This window comes from Oncorhynchus mykiss, chromosome 8 (genome assembly GCF_057628025.1).
Source record: "Oncorhynchus mykiss isolate SJ-2025 chromosome 8, ASM5762802v1, whole genome shotgun sequence".
NCBI classification, from domain to species: Eukaryota; Metazoa; Chordata; class Actinopteri; order Salmoniformes; family Salmonidae; genus Oncorhynchus; species Oncorhynchus mykiss.
Window position 1 is genome coordinate 46,388,292 of NC_143029.1, and position 15,624 is coordinate 46,403,915.

The 15,624-nt window shown below is 39.6% G+C and overlaps 1 protein-coding gene across 1 annotated transcript in view; it reads left to right on the forward strand.

Annotated features, from left to right (window-relative positions):
- The window catches only part of LOC149981668 (unconventional myosin-X-like), a 176,818-nt gene that overhangs the window by 56,676 nt on the left and 104,518 nt on the right, over positions 1 to 15,624 (forward strand). Inside the window, exon 2 of the mRNA XM_090181691.1 lies at positions 2,617 to 2,715. Coding sequence (XP_090037817.1) covers positions 2,617 to 2,715 — 99 coding nt within the window. The remainder of the gene's footprint in view (positions 1 to 2,616; positions 2,716 to 15,624) is intronic.

Genomic DNA, 15,624 nt, shown 5'->3' on the forward strand with positions numbered 1-15,624 from the left:
TCAGAGACTTGTCCCAAAGCCACTCCTGCGTAGTCTTGGCTGTGTGCTTAGAGAATCCTTGTCCTGTTGGAAGGTAAACCTTTGCCCCAGTGCGAGGTCCTGAGCACTCTGGATCAGATTTTCATCAAGGATCTTTCTGTACTTTGCTCCAATAATCTTTTCCTCAATCCTGACTAGTCTCCCAGTCCCTGGCACTGAAAAACATCCCCACAACATGATGCTGCCACCACCATGCTTCACCGTAGGGATGGTGCCAGATTTCCTTGAGACATTCAGGCCAAAGAGTCCAATCTTGGTTTCATCAGACCAGAGAATCTTGTTTCTCATCGTCTGAGAGTCCTTTAGGGGCCTTTTGGCAAACTCCAAGTGGGCTGTCATGTGCCTTTTACTGAGGAGTGACTTCCGTCTGGCCGCTCTACCATAAAGGCCTGATTAGAGTGCTGCAGAGATGGTTCCTTCTTGAAGGTTCTCTCATCTCCACAGAGGAACTCTGGAGCTCAGTCAGAGTGACCATCGGGTTCTTGGTCACTTCCCTGACCAAAGCACTTCTCCCCCAATTGCTCAGTTTGGTCAACTCTAGGAAAATGTTTCGTGTTTCCAAACTTTTTCCATTTAAGAATGATGGAGGCCACTGTGTTTTTTGTTGTTGTTGTTGTTACCCTTGCCCAGATCTGTGCCTCACACAATCCTGTCTCGGAGCTCCTTTGACCTCATGACTTTTTGCTCTGACATGCACTGTCAACTGTGGGACCTTATATAGACAGGTGTGTGCCTTTCCAAGTCATGTCCAATCAATTGAAGTTACCAAAAGTGGACTCCAATCAAGTTGTAGAAACATCTCAAGGATGATCGATGGAAACAGGATGCACTTGAGCTCAATATCGAGTATCATACCAAAGGGAATGAATATTTATGTAAATAAGCTATCTGTTTTTTATATTTAATACATCTGCAAAACTTTCTCCAAACCAGGTTTTGCTTTGTCATTATGGGGTGTTGTGTGTAGATTGATGAGGATTTTTTATTTATTGAATTCATTTTAGAATAAGGCTGTAATGTTACAAAACGTGGAAATGTGGAAATAGTCAAGGGGTGTGAATACTTTCTGAATGCACCGTATCCATTTTCAGAAATGTTGGTAAATCAGATTTTTTTGTTTAAAGAAATTATTAAGCCACCTAAAGTCACTGAACCCACAAGCCATACGATTTTGTTTTTACCCTGCTTCTTTTCACTCTTTATTATCTATGCATAGTCTCTATGCATAGTTTACCCCTACCTACATTTAGAAATTGCCTCGACTAACCTGTACCCCGCACATTGAATCGGTTCTACCCCCTCTATATAGCCTCGTTATTGTTATTTTATTGTGTTACTTTTATTAAAAAAATGTTACTTTAGTTTATTTGTAAATATTTTCTTAACTCTATTTCTTGAACTGCATTGTTGGTAAAGGGCTTTTAAGTAAGAATTTCTCAGTAAGGTCTACTACACCGGTTGTATTTGGCGCATGTTTATTTTTTAAATTGTAAACCTTTATTTAGCCAGGTAGGCTTTTGAGATCAAGTTCTCGTTTGCAACTGTGAGCTTGCCAAGATAAAGCATAGCAATTCGACACATACAACAACACAGAGTTACACATGGAATAAACAAAACATACCGTCAATAATACAGTAGAAAAAAAGAAAAGTGAGTGCAAATGAGGTAAAATAAGGGAATTAAGGCAATAAATAGGCTATGGTGGTGAAGTAATTACAATATGGAAACCCATTTCATGAAGCTCCTGATGAACAGTTATTGTGCTGACGTTGCTTCCAGAGGCAGTTTGGAACTCGGGAGTGAGTGTTGTAACTGAGGACAGACGCGCTTCAGCACTCGGCGGTCCCGTTCTGTGAGCTTGTGCGACCTACCACTTCGCGGCTGAGCTGTTGTTGCTCCTAGATTTTTCCACTTCACGATAACAGCACTCACAGTTGACCGGGGCAGCTCTAGCAGGGCAGACATTTTCCAAACTGACTTGCTGAAAAGCTGTCATCCTATGACAGTGCCACGTTGAAAGTCACTGTCATCAAGGCAATGGGTGGCTACTTTGAAGAATCTCAAATCTCAAGTGTTATTTCATAGTTTTGATGTCTTCACTATTATTCTACAATGTTGAAAATAGTATAAATAAAGAAAAACCCTTGAATGAGTTGGTGTGTCCAAACTTTTGACTGGTACTGTATATCTGAGGTGACAAAACAAAGACCAGTGTGATTTTATTGTTATACTGGGAAGTTTGTTTTTTGCTATTTTTTTTTGATTGTTTGATATTGTGGTCTGTGATGTTGAGTTCTGCAAGATTATGTCATTTGATAATATTCATTACACGTTTAGGAACCTTACTTTCTAGTTTTGTAATGTTCATTTTAAGAAGTTCCAGTAGCTGAGTGAATACAAGTCTAGGAAGTATGGCAATTTGAATTTACAGGTTTAGTTATTTGTGCAATTTGTGTTGTGCTGTATTTTACGTTATTCTATTGTATTCATTTTTTTTGTTCTATGAAATTGTATATGCAGTGCTCCCTTGAAAAAGACATGCTAGTCTCAATGGTGACTATTTGTCTCTTTATACAGGGCGCCCGTGTGTGGTTACGCGAGGAAGAACAGTACCTCCCCAGCACTGTTTCCTCTTGCTCTGGAGGCGTGGTGGTTTTCGCTACTGAATATGGACAGGTAAGACCATAACACTCCCCTTTAAAAAAATAAAAATATTCACCCAAGTGAGTTACAATAAAAATCTGGCAACACCTCAAGATGGTGCTTACCTACTTTTGGGGCTGCCAGAGTTCTGTGTTTATTGGTTGGGATCCCCCTTTTCCCAACCTTGCCTGCATTGAAAGTATCTGGCAGCACAACATAGGCAATATACATAGCATGTTAGAAACACAGGACAGCAGGCCTTGGGGAAAAAGGAAAAGATGTCATTTCAGAATCCCTCTCCTTTTTTAATGCTTTGATCCATATATTGTGAAAACAACGGATCGACAGGTTTGTAGCTCGTTTAGGGGTCATAGCGTAAAAATCGAATTAACTTCAATGGAATTTGAAATTCTAAGGCCAAAATGATCAACTATGTTAAGGAATATTCAGATCGGAAATAAACCTTTTTTATTGTTGCAAACTATAAAGCAGGATTTCTCTAAAGAGGATGGTCCTGGAAAGGACTCAAATAAAGGCTGGACACTACTATGCCTATACAACTCAATATAGGTTACTTGAAGAGTGTTTTTCTTACAATACTGTTGTGTTTGCTTTTGAAGCAAGTGGTCATCAACTTCTAACAATGGTTTGATGATGAGCACTACAGAGGAGGCAACCAGCATACAGGGAAGAGCATACTGGTAGTGCAGGCTGATACACCCATAAAACGCTGTGGGACAGGCTCTTGAAATGCCTGGTTTACTGCTTACACTCTGTAAGGTCACTTTGAACACCACTGTGTTTTGGTGTGTACTTTTGGTTACACTTACCCACAACTCAAAACACTGTTGGGTTTGTTATTTAGGCTGCTGGGTTTAACTCCCTAGAGGTCAGTTGCTAACAACACCTTAGAAAGAGAGCATTGATGCCACTGAAGTTGACACAGCCCTGACAGACAACTAACACTCACGTTTACACAGTCCTGTCAATGAATTTAGCCACCGTAATGGAGGTGGGTGGTGAACCATGCTTGTGTGAGGATTCACCTTGACTGGAACCTCAAGAAAAGGAAAGGGGGATACCAAGTTAGTTGTACAACTGAATGCATTCAACTGAAATGTGTCTTCCGCATTTAACCCAACCCCTCTGAATGAGAGAGGTGCGGGTGGCTGCCTTAATTGACATCCATATCATCGGCGACCGGGGAACAGTGGGTGAACTGCCTTGCTCAGGGGCAGAACAACAGATTTTTACCTTGTCAGCTCGGGGATTCGATCCAGCAACCTTTCGGTTACTAGCCCAAGACATGCAAGCTTTAGCTCAATTGGCTAACATTGCCACAATATTACCAATCCTATTTGCCATCTCTTCAATCTAAGCCTAAAGGAAAGTGTGTGCCCTGAGATCTAGAGGGAAGCAAAAGTCATTCCGCTACCCCAGAATAGTAGTGCACCATTTACTGGCTCAAATAGCCAACCAATCACCCCGTTACCAACCCTTAGTAAACTTTTGGAAAAAATTGTGTTTAACCAGATACAATGTTATTTCACAGTAAACAAATTAACAACTGACTTTCAGCACGCTTTAGTGAAGGACACTCAACATACGCACTTACACAAATGAATGATGAATGGCTGAACGTAAGAAGATTGTTGGAGCTGTTTAAGTGAGGTTATTATGGTAGACATTGTGTTTTTATACTGAACAAATAGCATTTAGGGATTGCAAATATGTAATATCACTGGAATTATCTAATTTACTTCCATATGCCACTTTGGAGAGGTTTAGGGACACTTGGAAACGTCCCGTGACCACAGCTGACACCACTTACTAAAACATCTGCCCATTTCTAGTTGTTAGGTCTATCAATCCCATTTTTTCCCCTGATATTGTTCACATGTTGTGGGAGCCATCTGATGTGATTCCAGCTCTGAGCATCAATAATTCAGTTATATCTTGTCAATGAAAGACTACTTTAAAAATAAACTGTTATTTTGTGTCTGCTTGATCTTATGTATTCTGAACTATGTAACTCCTATCTATCTTCTGATAATTTCCTCATAATCTCCCAGATGTTTTCTTTCCAAATATACCAAGTATTGGCATGTCAGAATCATGTAATTACACATTAACTTTTGGGTATGTCTATTTAGTCGTAAATTTACATTTTGCCATTTCCCAAACTTCTGGGAACTTTAGCCACCACTAGCTAGCAATCAAAGGAAGTGATAAAGGCATGTGTTTGCCTTTTTTTTAATGGCCAAAACAAACCAAGTATGGAGTTGATTTGAATTGATTTCAGTTGATTTTGCCATGAAATTCCCATTTAGATTTTTAGCTCATGTGGATAAAGTTAGCTGAATTTTGTAGTGGCTACTTACAGAAAACCGAAGCATGGTTCCTCCTAGCCAAAATACTACCCTGAGGGTGAGGAAACATCTAACATCAACGTGTAAAATCCCAAACATCCCCTTTAAACCAGTGTTAATTTTGTCAGATATTTTAGGTATAGTTTTAGTCTTATTAAGCTAAGTTGGAATACTTATACTAACCGTACTGTTTGTGACGCAAATTGAGTATATAGTATGCTTATTGGTCATAGTAAGGATAGGTCAGTACAGGTGCATCAAAGCATCAAAGCTGGAAACGAGAGACTGAAAAACAGCTTCTATCTCAAGGCCATCAGACTGTTAAACAGCCACCACTAACATTGAGTGGCTGCTGCCAACACACTGACTCATCTCCAGCCACTTTAATGATGAATTGATGGGAAATGATGTAAAATATATCACTAGCCACTTTAAACAATGCTACCTAATATAATGTTTACATACCCTACATTATTCATCTCATATGTATACGTATATACTGTACTCTATATCATCTACTGCATCTTTATGTAATACATGTATCACTAGCCACTTTAACTATGCCACTTTGTTTACATACTCATCTCATATGTATATACTGCACTCAATACCATCTACTGTATCTTGCCTATGCCGCTCTGTACCATCACTCATTCATATATCTTTATGTACATATTCTTTATCCCCTTACACTTGTGTCTATAAGGTAGTAGTTTTGGAATTGTTAGCTAGATTACTTGTTGGTTATTACTGCATTGTCAGAACTAGAAGCACAAGCATTTCGCTACACTCGCATTAACATCTGCTAACCATGTGTATGTGACAAATACAATATGTTTTGATTTGATTTGATATAGTAAGTATGCCAAAAGTTCCCGGATGTTGTACTAAATTCGCCAAAATACAAAGTATACAAGCAGTAGACACTATTTCCGTGATTTTAGGGCCCATAATGCAATTCTCCAGAAACTGGGCGTGGTTTTCAGAGTTGAAGAAAATGTCGGAAAATAAGCAGCCGAAGTCCGAGAATGGATACAAATTCATTGCTTTAACTAATTATTAAATTAATTGCTTTAACTAACTAATTAGAAAATGTTGAGCAATGTAATAAAGTAATTACTTTTCAAATAAGTTAGGTTACAGATTATTTTGTCTGACAATTTGTCAGCTATGCTATCCTTACGTATAAATGCAACGCAGGACATCGATTAAATGCAACGCAGGACACGCTAGATAAACGAGTAATATCATAAACCATAACTAGTGATTATGATTGATTGATTGTTTTTTATAAGATCAGTTTAATTCTAGCTAGCAACTTACCTTGGCTTCTACTGCATTTGCGTAACAGGCAGGCTCCTTGTGGAGTGCAATGAGAGGCAGGTGGTTAGAGCGTTGGACTCGTTAACTGTAAGTTTGCAAGTTTGGATCCCCCGAGCTGACAAGGTGAAAATCTGTCGTTCTGCCCCTGAACAAGGCAGTTAACCCACCGTTCCTAGGCCGTCATTGAAAATAAGAATGTGTTTTTAACTGAATTGCCTATTTAAATAAAGGTCTAAAAAATAAAAATAATAATAATAATCAAAATCGGCGCCCAAAAATACCGATTTCCGATTGTTATGAAAACTTTAAATCGGCCCTAATTAATCGGCCATTCCGATTAATCGGTCGACCTCTAATGTAAAAATGATTGTTTTTAATTTAGGCTAATTACAATTGAAGTGTCCTTGCTGCGCCTCAGTTCAAAAGATTGACGAGTGACTGAAGTGACCAACCGGGAGCTGGTGGTAATTGCATTAAATATTCTGCAAAGCCATGCATGCTTATGATTGGACAAAACAGATGAAAGGGTGCTTCATGTCAAATTTACTGTCAGTTAGACTCAGTTAGAATTCTCATCTTGTCACATTTACGTCAACTAAAATGAAAATCATTTTGTTATATAAATGTTTTTTTCAATGTATCTTCTCTCATTATCTTCATTAGTTTTCGTCAGGGAAGATATGTTTTGTCTTAGTTATTGTTGACAAAATTAACACTGCTGTAGCCTTTCCTGCAATCAGATGACCAAGTGGCCTCATGAGTGAAATGTTATTCATATATTAATAAACATTTGTTTTTATTTTTTTACACAGAAAATCCAATGTTTTTATGTCAAACAGCTTTGTTTATATTTCAGTCTTCTGTGATTTATATAAAGTGTAATATTGGGATGCGAACTCAAAATTTCAACTCTATATCGGACATCGTACAGGTGTCTTCTTTTTTATAAGCCCATAACCATCTGTGTGAGGTGTATACTTTTGTTTCAAAGTAGATTTGTTATTAAAGACTACCAAGAAACACTGTGTGATCCTGTTTTAGCTTACTGTAGTAAAGGGTTAAAAAGGGTCTATCCGACAATGACCTCAAGGCCATTAACCAGTCAGAAGTGTCTTGGCTTGTGTCAATATGTGTTGTTAGGTTTTAAATCCGTTTTGGCTCAGCACAAAGCAGTGTTTCACGGTCAATCCCTTTAAGGGCTTAAGGTGTCTCACTGCTGTCAGGTTGACTCACACATAGAGCGGTTTAGTTGGTATATATCATGTAAAGATGTCACAGGCACTCTGCTGGGGTATATGATTTATGTCAATTATATTGGCATTGTCTGTTTTACAGAAGAAATGAAGCACAGTAAGAATTGTTTATGATATTGAGTTGTTATTCCATGTAAGAAATGCCTTCCTAATACTGTATACATACAGTTAACTGAATGGGTATTGTTTGTGTAAGAGATTGAGGTAAATGCAGTGTAAAGGGAACTTTTTTATGTCTGTTTTTTTATCATGGAACAGAGTTGTAAAGGATATTGTACTGGTGTATAACACAGGGGCACAACTTTAGAAGAGGGGGGGACATAACCTGACGGTGGGTCTGGGTGTCCTGCCTCAGAATTGTTTTGGGCATCTAAAGCTAATTTCCTGCATTTCTACTAGGGCTGTCCCCGACAACACCAACAAAACATTTGTCGACCACGAGAAGTTGTTTCTTCAATTGGTCGAAATTTTTAAACGTGTATTTTTCCATATATGTTTTAAGAAAATCAACTAGGCTATAAATACTGAATTTGTCTGAAGCTTTAATCCGGCTGTTGCATTAAATAATTAAGACACAAATGACTCAAGAGAGCCAGAGTTCAAGATAGCCTAACCAGAAAAAAAAACCTGTTCCGAACCTTCCTCCCGCTGCTGCGGTCCTTCACAGATTCTGCCGTTATGCTCCTGAAGTTGCCTGTAATAGGCTACACCAGCCAGTGGCCGGCAACCTTTTCCATTTGGAGTGCCAATTTATCTTACCTTTTCTACCGATCTGAGTGCCAGTTATGATTTTCATATGCAGATTTTTGTGGAACAGTTCAATTTAATTTATAATAGTCTTGTATCTCAAGATCATTGTCTGTGGTTAATCTGCAATATTCCCGCACCAGCTGTAGGCTATTTGTGCAAGGGATAAGAAATAATCAGGTATTTTAGGACAATTCCACTGGATCAGATATTACATTTTCCCTTTCATGCGGAGTAGTTATTGAAATGGAGAAAGCTGGAAATATTGTTCAAATACTTTAAGGAATTATTGTGATTCTCAGTAGATTATAAAAACAGTCTTCATTTACTTGCTGTTTGAGGTGAAGAAAATGTACTTCAAAAAGCTCCACAGCTTATTAGTGGTGGTGAGTTAAAACCTGTTACGGATGATGCGAATTCTCGCAGCTTTTCGCAACTTTTTGTTAAAAATCGCACAACATTTCAACGTCTTGCTACTCATGCCAGGAATATAGTATATGTATATGATAAGTATGTGTGTATAGAAAACACTCTGAAGTTTCTAAAACTTGTTAAATCATGTCTGTGGCTATAACAGAACGTGTTCAGGAGTAAAAATCCCAGGGAAAACTGTTCACCAAAAACACAAAAATAAATATTCATCCGCCAGTCTTTGAATTGTCTAAGGCGATAGAAAATAGATGAGGTTCCGTTTCCGCTTCCATTTCATTGCAAGTTTATCCTTGGTGGGATGACGTATAGGCACTTCCTGTCTTGGGGTGCACCCAGGAAATTATGAAAGTGAAAAAAATGGACGATGATTTCAAGACTTGCTGCTATCGAATACAGATCACCCCGTGATCAATTTGATCGATTATTAACGTTTATTAATACCTAAAGTTGGTTTACAAAAGTAGTTTGAAGTGATTTGTAAAAGTTTATAGGCAACTTTTTTAATTTTAAAAAGTGACGTTGCGTCTTGTAAAGGTGAATTTTCCTTGGATCAGACGGCCTTCATAAATGGACATTTTGGGTATACTTTGACGGATTTAATCGGGAAAAATACCCAATTGTGATGTTTATGGGACATATAGGAGTGCCAACAAAGAAGCTCGTCAAAGGTAATTAATGTTTTATATTTTATTTCTGCGTTTTGTGTAGCGCCGGCTACCGCTAAATCTTTTGTTTAGGTCTCGTTCAGGTATTTTGGAGGGTGCATGCTATCAGATAATAGCTTCTCATGCTTTCGCCGAAAAGCATTTTACAAATCTGACATGTTGGCTAGATTCACAACGAGTGTAGCTTTAATTGAGTATCTTGCGTGTGTGTTTTAATGAAAGTTTGAGTTTTATCGAGTACTATAGGTGGCGCTCTGAAATTTCCGCTGATTTGGTTCCTGTGCAGGAACCAACATCCGTAACAGGTTTTAAGACAATGAGAAATATTATCAGATATCTCCAAATTGGCATATTTATAGGCCTACATTTGCACGCAGGTCATGTATACTTTTTTTATACCCCTTTTTCTTCCCAATTTTGTGGTATCCAATTGGTAGTTACAGTCTTGTCCCATCGCTGCAACTCCCGTAGGAGGCCAACTAGTTCTATATGCATAATCAGGTTCTTTCCTAACTCAACATTGACAGGAGCATTTCAAACAAAAGACAATGAATACATTTTATGAACTATCACCCCGTAGCACTCACTTCTGTCATCTTGAAGTGCTTTGAGAGACTAGTCAAGGATCATATCACCTCCACCTTACGTTTCACCCTAGACCAACTTCAATTTGCTTACAGCCCCAATAGGTCCACAGACAATGCAATCGCCATCACACTGCCCTATCCCATCTGGACAAGAGGAATACCTATGTAAGAATGCTGTTCATTGACTATAGCTCAGCGTTCAACACCATAGTACCCTACAAGATCATCATTAAGCTTGAGGACCTGGGTCCCAACGCCGCCTTGTGCAATTGGGTCCTGGACTTCCTGACAGTCCGCCCCCAGGTGGTGAATGTAGAAAACAACATCTTCACTTCGCTGATCCTCAACACTGGGGCCCCACAAGGGTGCGTGCTCAGCCCCTTTCTGTACTTCCTGTTTCCAATTTTTGACTACATGACCATGCACGCCTCCAACTCAATCATCAAGTTTACAGACGACAGAACAGTAGTAGGCTTGATTACCAACAATGATGAGACAGCCTTACAAGAAGAGGGTGAGGGCTCTCAGAGTGTGGTGTCAGGAAAATAACATCTCAACCAACGTCAACAAAACAAAGGAGATGATCATGGACTTCAGGAAACAGCATAGGGAGCACCCCTCTATCAACATCAATGGGACAGCAGTGGAGAAGGTGGAAAGTTTTAAGTTCCTTGACGTACACATCACGGACAAACTGAAATGGTCCACCCACACAGACAGTGTGGTGAAGAAGGCACAACAGCCCCTCTTCAACATCAGGAGGCTGAAGAAATTTGGCTTGTCACCTAAAAAACCCTTACAAACTTTTACAGATGCTCCATTGAAAGCATCCTGTCGGGCTGTATCCCAGCCTGGTACGGCAAATGCACCGCCCACAACCTGCAGGGCTCTCCAGAGGGTGATGCGGTCTAGACAGCGCATCACCAGGGAAAAACGACCTGCCCTCCAGGACACCTACAGCACCCGATGTCACAGGAAGGCCAAAAAGGTAATCAAGGACAACAACCACCCGAGCCACTGCCTGTTCACCCCGCTACCATCCAGAAGGTTAGGTCAGTACAGGTGCATCAAAGCTGGGACAGAGAGACTGAAAAACAGCTTCTATCTCAAGGCCAACAGACTGTTAAACAGTCATCACTAACTCAGAGAGGCTGCTGCCTACATACAGACAGAGATTTTTTTATATATCATCTATGGCATCTTGCCTATGCCGCTCTGTCATTGCTCATCCATATATTTATATGTATATATTCTTATTCCATTCCTTTACTTAGATGTGTGTGTATTAGGTAGTTGTTGTGGAATTGTTAGATTACTTGATAGATATTGCTGCACTGTCGGAACTAGATGCACAAGCATTACACTACACTCGCAATAACATCTGCTAACCATGTGTGACCAACAAAATTTGATTTGATTTCAAATTGACAAAACTCATAAATATAATTCTCATAAGTGCAGCATGGGTTGTGAGATCTTCAAAATAAATGTCAGACAATGAGAAATGTAAATGACTGTAATAATAATAATACAATCAAATAAACACCTGCCACCTGCGGGTCGATTTTGGCATTGGTGGCTGGTGTCCGTTTCACCAGCCACCAGGTGGTCAGGGCTCCACAGTGTGACAATTTCACTCGCATTTGTGAATACAAATAGTAATGTATGATCTAATTTATAGCAAAGTAAATGCTGCAGTAGCTGTTTTCAAAGTATTTCTGCCATTTTGTTTAAAAGCTGGTAAAGTCAACAAACTACAAATCCCATCTCACCTCGAGGTGCAACGGTGCCTGGCAAGGGGCTGTGCGCATGTAGAGAGCTGAGTGAACGATTCATTTTTAGAAGTGCTGTGCACAGGTATAAGTTGGTCTAATTTACTTGAAATGAAAGTCTACTGAAGTGGGACTTTGTCCTTGTCTTTCTTGGCTATTTAAATTTGTTTGTTCACATACTAGGTTGTTTTTCTATGTTTGAGTTTCAGCTGATAGAGAAGAGAAGACAATACAGCTATTAGTCAGACTCTCACTCTCATTTTAGGCCCTGATAATACATTGAATACATTAACAGAAATTACTGTAACCAAACAAACATTGTAGATTAGAAATTATTGGAATTAACAGTAAATATAGGCTACTACTGGTGATCTATATATATATGCGCTTTCTCCCACCATTTCGTGGGAATTCATTGTCTCATAACTTCCTATATATGTGTGTATATGTATATATAAGCCTATATATATATATATATATATATATATATATATATATATATACTGTATATATATATATATATACTGTATATATATATATATATACTGTATATATATACAGTGCCTTGCGAAAGTATTCGGCCCCCTTGAACTTTGCGACCTTTTGCCACATTTCAGGCTTCAAACATAAAGATATAAAACTGTATTTTTTTGTGCAGAATCAACAACTAGTGGGACACAATCATGAAGTGGAACGACATTTATTGGATATTTCAAACTGTTTTAACAAATCAAAAACTGAAAAATTGGGCGTGCAAAATTATTCAGCCCCTTTACTTTCAGTGCAGCATACTCTCTCCAGAAGTTCAGTGAGGATCTCTGTATGATCCAATGTTGACCTAAATGACTAATGATGATAAATACAATCCACCTGTGTGTAATCAAGTCTCCGTATAAATCACCTGCACTGTGATAGTCTCAGAGGTCCGTTAAAAGCGCAGAGAGCATCATGAAGAACAAGGAACACACCAGGCAGGTCCGAGATACTGTTGTGAAGAAGTTTAAAGCCGGATTTGGATACAAAAAGATTTCCCAAGCTTTAAACATCCCAAGGAGCACTGTGCGAGCGATAATATTGAGTATCAGACCACTGCAAATCTACCAAGACCTGGCCGTCCCTCTAAACTTTCAGCTCATACAAGGAGAAGACTGATCAGAGATGCAGCCAAGAGGCCCATGATCACTCTGGATGAACTGCAGAGATCTACAGCTGAGGTGGGAGACTCTATCCATAGGACAACAATCAGTCGTGTATTGCACAAATCTGGCCTTTATGGAAGAGTGGCAAGAAGAAAGCCATTTCTTAAAGATATCCATAAAAAGTGTTGTTTAAAGTTTGCCACAAGCCACCTGGGAGACACACCAAACATGTGGAAGAAGGTGCTCTGGTCAGATGAAACCAAAATTGAACTTTTTGGCAACAATGCAAAACGTTATGTTTGGCGTAAAAGCAACACAGCTCATCACTCTGAACACACCATCCCCACTGTCAAACATGGTGGTGGCAGCATCATGGTTTGGGCCTGCTTTTCTTCAGCAGGGACAGGGAAGATGGTTAAAATTGATGGGAAGATGGATGGAGCCAAATACAGGACCATTCTGGAAGAAAACCTGATGGAGTCTGCAAAAGACCTGAGACTGGGACGGAGATTTGTCTTCCAACAAGACAATGATCCAAAACATAAAGCAAAATCTACAATGGAATGGTTCAAAAATAAACATATCCAGGTGTTAGAATGGCCAAGTCAAAGTCCAGACCTGAATCCAATCGAGAATCTGTGGAAAGAACTGAAAACTGCTGTTCACAAATGCTCTCCATCCAACCTCACTGAGCTCGAGCTGTTTTGCAAGGAGGAATGGGAAAAAATGTCAGTCTCTCGATGTGCAAAACTGATAGAGACATACCCCAAGCGACTTACAGCTGTAATCGCAGCAAAAGGTGGCGCTACAAAGTATTAACTTAAGGGGGCTGAATAATTTTGCACGCCCAATTTTTCAGTTTTTGATTTGTTAAAAAGTTTGAAATATCCAATAAATGTCGTTCCACTTCATGATTGTGTCCCACTTGTTGTTGATTCTTCACAAAAAAATACAGTTTTATATCTTTATGTTTGAAGCCTGAAATGTGGCAAAAGGTCGCAAAGTTCAAGGGGGCCGAATACTTTCGCAAGGCACTGTAATTTAAGTTACTTACATTTTGTGTGCCAACACCCTGGGATAATGTACATTTGATGCAGCATAATTACAACTCATTGTCACAATGGTAGGGATTAACTGAGCTGGTTTTGGGTCATTGAGACTTCGTCATTTCTGTAGAGTACCTTCTGTTTCCAGAAGTTGTCAAAGTTATCTATAAAAGTGATTCCAACAGAGCTACAGGTTGTAGCTACAGGTTGTAAGTCCTAGTCTCCAGCATTGGAACAGAAGAGTACCTTGTGTGGTAGTCTCAGGTTGGACAACTCCAAAACATCTTGGTTCTGACACACACACACACACACACACACACACACAGAATGTAACCCCTGGCCTCCAACATGGGAACAGAAGAGGAATACCTGGTGCGGTAGTCTCAGGTTGGACTACTCCAAAACATCTTGGTTCTGACACACACACACACACACACACACACACACACACACACACACACACAGAATGTAACCCCTGGTCTCCAACATGGGAACAGAAGAGGAATAACTGGTGCGGTAGTCTCAGGTTGGACTACTCCAAAACATCTTGGTTCTGACACACACACACTATTATATATATATAATAGGGAATTGATTTATGTCTGAGATTATACAGTGCATTCAGAAAATATTCAAGAGCCCTTGACTTTCACTACATTTTGTTACTTTTTAGCCTTATTCTAAAAAGGATTAAATCATTTTTTCCCTCATCAATCTACACACAATACCCCATAATTAAGTCCATCATTACTGTAATACATGGTCAGTCAATGCGGAAAAAGTTTATTCAAGTGCAGTTGCAGAAACCATCAAGCGCTATGATGAAACTGGCTCTCATGAGGACCGCCAGCGCCTGCTGCAGAGGATAAGTTCCTTATAGTTCCAGCCTCAGAAATTGTGGCCTAATTAAATGCTTCACAGAGTTCAAGCAACAGACACATCTCAACATCAACTGTTCAGAGGAGACTGCGTGAATCAGGCTTTCATGATCAAATTGCTGCAAAGAAACCACTACTTATGGACACCAGTAAAAATAAGAGACTTGCTTGGGCCAAGAAACACAAGGCATGGACATCTGGTGAGTCCAAATTTCAGATTTGAGATTTTGAGAAATGGCGTACCTTTGTGAAACGCAGAGTAGGTGAACGGATTATCTTCGCACGTGTGGTTCCCACCATGAAGCATGGAGGAGGTGTGATGGTGTGAGGGTGCTTTGCTGGTGACACTGTCTGTGATTTATTTAGCACACTTAACCAGCATGGCTACCACAGCATTCTGCAGCAATATGCCGTCCCATCTGGTTTGCGCTTAGTGGGACTATCATTTGTTTTTCAACAGGACAATGACCCAAAACAAAGGCTGTGTAAGGGCTATTTCACCAAGAAGGAGAGTGATTGAGTGCTGCATCAGATGACCTGGCCTCCACAATCACCCAATCTCAACCCAATTGAGACGGTTTGGGATGAGTTGGACCGCAGAGTGAAGGAAAAGCCAACAAGTGCCCAGCATATGTGGGAACTCCTTCAAGACTGTTGGAAAAACATTCCAGGTGAAGTTGATGGAGGGATGCCAAAAGTGTGCAAAGGTGTCATCAAGGCAAAAATGTTTG